At 45.9% G+C, this 6,000-nt stretch overlaps 1 protein-coding gene across 1 annotated transcript in view; it reads right to left on the bottom strand.

Moving 5' to 3' along the window:
• Positions 1–630: 630 nt before the first annotated feature.
• Positions 631–6,000, bottom strand: part of clybl (citrate lyase beta like) — a 57,386-nt gene continuing 52,016 nt past the window's right edge. Inside the window, exons 7-8 of the mRNA XM_076747298.1 lie at positions 4,000–4,124; positions 631–2,615 (exon numbers count right to left, since the gene is read on the bottom strand). Coding sequence (XP_076603413.1) covers positions 2,520–2,615; positions 4,000–4,124 — 221 coding nt within the window. The 3' untranslated portion in view covers positions 631–2,519. The remainder of the gene's footprint in view (positions 2,616–3,999; positions 4,125–6,000) is intronic.

Below are 6,000 nucleotides of genomic sequence, written 5' to 3'. Positions count from 1 at the left end.
ATGTAGAATTACACAGCGGAGGCAGACAGGGATGCATTCCTCTAATCAACAGAGATGTCACTGAAATCTTTTGTTTTTTCATTCCCAAATGTTACTCAACTGCAAAGTCGTCAAGGTGCAATGAGAGCAGAGCAAAAGGAGCTCCACGGAGAGCAGAGGACAGTTTGCTTCACCTTTACGCAGAGAGGGGGAGGGCTGACCAAGTTAGAGGAAATATCACCGAAGAGCAGGATAATTGGATGGAAAGGGAAAATGATAATATGTGTGGAGCACAAACACTCAGGGGATGTCGTGTTTTGTTAAACATGGCCAAAGTAATTTCCTGATCGTCCTCAGAAGAGTTGCCCTTTTTGCTTTGTCCCTGCATGATGCCCTGTGCCGCTTCCTCTGCTCAGAGATCTTCCTTCCTGTCTGTGGGGACACCTGTTGGTGCAAAGCAGCTCGGAAAAGCCAAGTTGTCCCGTAAGACTGGCCCCTTTCACTACTGAAGTCACCTGGTGAGCCTCTGCTGAGTGCTGGATGTTCGCTGCCATGTGAGGAAGAAGGGTTTTCTGTAGATGGTCAAAGTTGCTTTATTAAGCACTGGAGAGGAGAGAAATAACATGCATCCACAACAGCCCATTTGCGCACTGGTAGATTTCTTTAATGTGAATATATACTGATGGAGGCAAACTTGTTCTCAAAGATGAAATCAAACCAGAGGGTGAAACTGCCAACGTGTGAGGAACAGCTCTTTATTTGTATTTAATAGTTTCCACAATTAACAGACACACAAGTCTTTTTTTTTATTCTTTTGGTTGCAACAAGACTGAGCTGCAACAAATGATACATTTATTCAAGTTGGAAAAAGTCGCACTGAAGTGTTTCAAAGTTTGATCAAAATCCGCACACGGTCACACAACACAAACAGGAGACGCACTGATTTAAACAATGAGTGCAGGCTACTCATGAACGCCTCTTCAACCACCCCACCATTTATGTTCGGGATCCTCAGAGCGTCCTGAAATGGCTCTACCCAAATAATGATGTTGATTTATTTAATGAAAGTCAAACATAATAGCAGTTTTGTCCACCAACCTCAGGGTATAATAGTAGAGTGGGTGAAAACAAACAAACAAGCTGAATGTGAATTCCCGACAGAAAAAGTGAGCCAGGGGTGAGGGAAATATGTGGCCAAATGCCAAAGAGACAGCTTACTGTTCGGGTCTTTGGCTGGGCGCAGGAGTGGTTTCGATCTTTTTGTCTGGCCTGGCCTGGCACAGACCACAGTCCTGCCCCAGACACAATAGCTCATACAGTATGAGAGAGAGAGGGGGAGAGAGAGATGAGTGGATGAGGTGGGGTAGGGGAGGTATGGTGCCTTTCATTACCATGGTCACCAATGGCACTATTAACCATTCAACACCCCCCCAATTATCCCCCCATCCACAGTCAGAGAGACAAAGCCTCGGTCCTGGTCTGCTGGAGCAACATGGCCACTAATCTGTCTCACTCTAACATCACACCCACTTCACTGTCTCTGGAAGTCAGACGTGCACAAGCGCTCCACAGAGCCCCATTGTACTTTTATTTGTGCCAGCGCGACGAACGACTTTTCTCAACTTGTTCGGGAGTTGTTTTTTTATTATATATATATAAAAGTGTCCATTTTGGCTGGTAGCTTTTGAGGATGCTGATGAAAAGCAGAAAAAAAAAAAATAAATTGGATACCGCATCTGAAAATCCCACTTAAACTCTGTGTTAAATGAGAGATCAGCTAAAGAACACTGCCGCAGCATGTGCATGTACGCCGTGTTTATTTTTCGTACAGGTCATGGTGTGTCTGACGCCACACGCCTTCTCCATCAAGACCACAGGCTCACAGCTGCCACAGAGCGAGCTGCATGTCTTTACTAAGGAGACTGACACAAAAAAAGCTAAATCGCGAGTTTATGCACTTTCATTTGTGTTTCTTTTTTTTTTTTTTAAGCGAGCAAGACTTTGATGCTTTGCGAGTCAGGCCCTGGGCAGGGGGCTGAGGCCTGACTGGAAGACTGGGGCCTAATGAATAGATCCACAACAGTGGCTTGTTGTGTTTGTTTACCCTTTCGCCCAGCTGCCTGGACCGTGGAGATGGGAGAGCATTCATCATGACCTGGGAGAGATGGGAGGCAGGGGCGCACACGCCGCAGAGTCACTTGACGGCGTGCACACTGCAAAGTGTGCCAAGAAAGTGCCCACACAGGGCAATAATCCTCGACGAGACACACATATCTGCTGTTGCTCTTCACCATGTGCAGATTTGATATTGCTGAAAGCATCTGAAGGTTTATTTTAAATCCCCCCTGCAACTGCTATGACAATCAAATGAATCAAAACATTTTAACAATTAGAAAAACTTATATTCAAACCACAATTTCCGCTTATGTCAGGCTCGAAAGTGTTATCTTTCTCGTGAAGCCTGGACATTTCCAGCCTCCTTTCACCTCTCCTGTCAGGGCTTGGTGTCGGGTCCCTCCAGCCTCTCCGCACCAGTCGCCTTATTTCTCTGGCACCACGACGGAGAGCGTTATGATGTTCTGCGCCTGCTTCACAGAGGGCATGTCAATCATGCTGCCGCGGAAGGTGAACGCACCCTGAGCAGGTTTACAACAGAGGTGAGAGCAGAAAGAGGAACGTTAGACCAGACAGCCTCCGAACATGCACTCTTAAACATGCTCGGATGTAGGATAACGGCTCCAGTAGCATGAAGTCCATGGCTGTAAGGAAAACACAACATGGCTCTTCACGAGAGCCTCATAATACATATACTGTGTGTATGGAGATGTAGCATAAAAATAGTGCTTTTAATGCTGTTCCAGTGTGTAGTAAATAATACTAAAAGTCCTAATTACAGCAAACAGGATGTTGCTGAAGAAAATGAAACTCAACAGAGAACATTTCTGAATAATACATCTGCTATAAAATTCATCTTTAAAAGCTCAAGAAACCTCAAGTGAGAAAAATGCAGTCAATAGCTGGAGGTGAGAATTATGAAAAACAAGCACCTGTCGTGTTGTAAGACAAAGGGACTGACCCTGCTCACTGCTCAAACCGTCTCACACACACACGTACACACACACACACACACACACACACACACACGGCAGCAGAGGGATGGGTAGGATATGAATCCCTCGGGCGATGCTTAGTAGGAGCAGCCCTGGCAGGGAGAGAGGTGTGGGCAGATTGTGTATTACCTCAGCAGATAGCCCACAGAGCTCAACACACAGGATCCAACCATGCACTAAATTAGGAACAATAATATTGTACACTTAATTGGCCCAACCCCCACATACCCCCCTTTTCCTAAGTTGTCTCTGAGAGTCACCCAGGGGTGTACAGTATGTACTCTCTGGAACAACAGAGGTGTGTGTGTGTGTGTGTGTGTGTGTGTGAGGGTACACAAACGATCGGTCCGAGTCACAGAGCAGAGACGGCACACAGTCACAGACACTGTGTCATGCCGGAGACAAGCATTTCATGACACTTTGAGTTTAAAAAAAAAAAAAATCCCCCGCTTTATCCAAAGTCTGCACCCTCCTCTTAATTTGTTCAAAGATTTATAAAAAAAAAAAAAAGTTGTCATTTTGTGAAGCTGGTGTAAGTTTCTGCTGACCCTGGAAAAATCATTGTTCTGTGGGAGAATTAAAGTAGCATTTAAATAAGCTGTAGCCTCAGTGAAATGACTGGAATGGAAAGATTTAGTGAACAAGCAGGAGAAATGCTAATCAACTGAGGATGAGCAACGGGCAGCGCGCTTTTTTTAAGCTATGTGTTTTCTTATTTGATTTGACTTCTAGGCAAATGATACGGCTATTTCTCAAGTTAGAAATTTTGACACACAACTCCTTTTTAGTATAAAATGTCAGCTACATGAATCTTCTCACCAATGAGCAGCAATGGCTGGTCATTTTAGACCCAAACCAAAACGAAAGAGAGACTAAAATAATGTTTTTTGGCAGAGGATGTTGCCGTTACCTTTCCCTCCTTTTGGTGCTGGTCAAAAGCAGCAATGAGCTCTTTGGCCCACTGGACCCTTTCTGGACTCGGGGAGAACTCCTCCTGCACAGCCTGGATCTGCCCCGGGTGGATAACCTGCTTACCTGCACAGGGCCAGACAAAGAAACACACAGAGGAAGAAAGTGAAGTATGCTAATGACACCAGCAGGCGATCTGTGGCTTCAAATAAAACCAAATACAAGAGCTGTTTGTGCTTAAAACAACAATGTTTTTACATGTTGTCACAGAGTTATCAATAACACAGTTTGTGCCAATTATCCTCCCTGATTATAGACAACAAAAAAATAGATTTTTCTCTGAAAACGGCTGCACATGAGGATGGAAAAAATAAAAACTAAGACTTTTCCTGTGCGGGGAATGACGACACAGTCGGGCGACAAGATGAAACAGGAAATAAAGGAGATCAAAGTGAGTGTGTGTATGTGTCCGTGTGTCCTACGGCACTGAGGTGAGTCGGGCAGCGCGGGACCAGAGGATGCTATGAATGATGAAGGACATCAGGTGTCTCCTGTCTGTTTGCAGCCCTGCTGTCAGACAGAAACTTTGCTGAATGCTGACAGAAGTCAGCTCACTGATGGGGACAGAACAACCTGTCAGAGCCTCATTAGACTTAGACAGTGTAGAAAATTGACAACAAAACCACACAGAATAAGACAATAAAGCTGTCGGCCAAGTCTTTCATTTTTTCACGCTTCCTTACCAAAAAGATTGAACTGATAATGTGAAGAAAATATTATCTATGAACACATTTTATCTTGTCCGTGTTCGCTGTCCGTACCTTTCAGATACAACCACTACATCTTTTATCCAACTGAAACACAAGCCCGACATGGAGTTAAGGCTCTGTCTGACACAATCCTACCCCCCCCCCCCCCCGCTCCCGCTCCCGCTCCCTCTCAGTTAAATGTGGGCTAACGCCACAGACATAATCCCGTGTACATTTGCAGATCAAACTTGTAGTGATAAGTTAAGGTTATGAAACGTCTGGTGAGAACGACGGCTCAGCGGCAGCCAGCAGGAACTCGACACTTTAGGGCTTAGCTCTGTCGCCGACAACAAATCCTTCAAGGTGGCCGAGCGGGCGGGCTGCACGAGCAAAAAATTTCGCCCAGGAGAGAGAGGAGGAGAGGCGGGAAGGGGAGAGGGGGAGGAGAGAACCCACTCCCTTCATCCAGCTCCGCTCACCCCAGTTAACCTCAGGAAAAACACACACAGCAGTTACACAATCAACACACTGTAGTTGAAGGGTGGAACAATTACTGACGAGGGAACACGATTCATTAAACTGCGACTTATGATTAACAGATACCTTTGAGGGAAGTGTGCATACGACAAAATGTGACACTTGGCACAAGTCTGCGCGTCACTGTGGATGTGTGAGGGCCTGTGGGTGTGTGTGTGTGTGTATGTGTGTGTGTGTGTGTGTGTGTGTGTTTGCGTGAAGCTGAGACACCGTAACTGCACATTTTCTGTTGGAGCCCGAGGAATCCCCAGGGCTGTGCTGGAGAAGTGTACGTGTGTGTGTGTGTGTGTGTATGTCTGTGCATCATCTGGCCTGCAGTACCTGAATTAAAGAAAAGGTATTTTGGTTCTCCTACTGCAACAGCCTGTGTGTGTGTGTGTGTGTGTGTGGGTGTGTGTGTGTGTGTGTGTGTGTGTGTGCGTGCATGCATGCATGAATGTATGTTGCATTCTACGAGGACTGGAGCAAGAGGAGTGTGTGTTCCCTCCTCTGCCACCTGTTTTACTTCTGGGCTGAAGACAGAAGCATGTTTCCACACTGATATTGGCAGGCTTAAATATACTCAAAGAGGGTGTCTCTTTGCGTGTGTGTGTGTGTGTGTGTGTGTGTGTGCATGTCTGTGCACGTGTGTTTGCGTAGGACAACAGGCGAATGACAGAGTGAAGAAACAGACAGGGTGACTCAGGTGCCCTCAGTTACAACCCATTGGTTCTCCC

Source organism: Chaetodon auriga, chromosome 13 (genome assembly GCF_051107435.1).
Source record: "Chaetodon auriga isolate fChaAug3 chromosome 13, fChaAug3.hap1, whole genome shotgun sequence".
In the NCBI taxonomy this organism is placed as follows: domain Eukaryota; kingdom Metazoa; phylum Chordata; class Actinopteri; order Chaetodontiformes; family Chaetodontidae; genus Chaetodon; species Chaetodon auriga.
The sequence above is the reverse complement of the archived record's forward strand: the minus strand, read 5'-3'. Positions and strand labels throughout refer to the sequence as shown.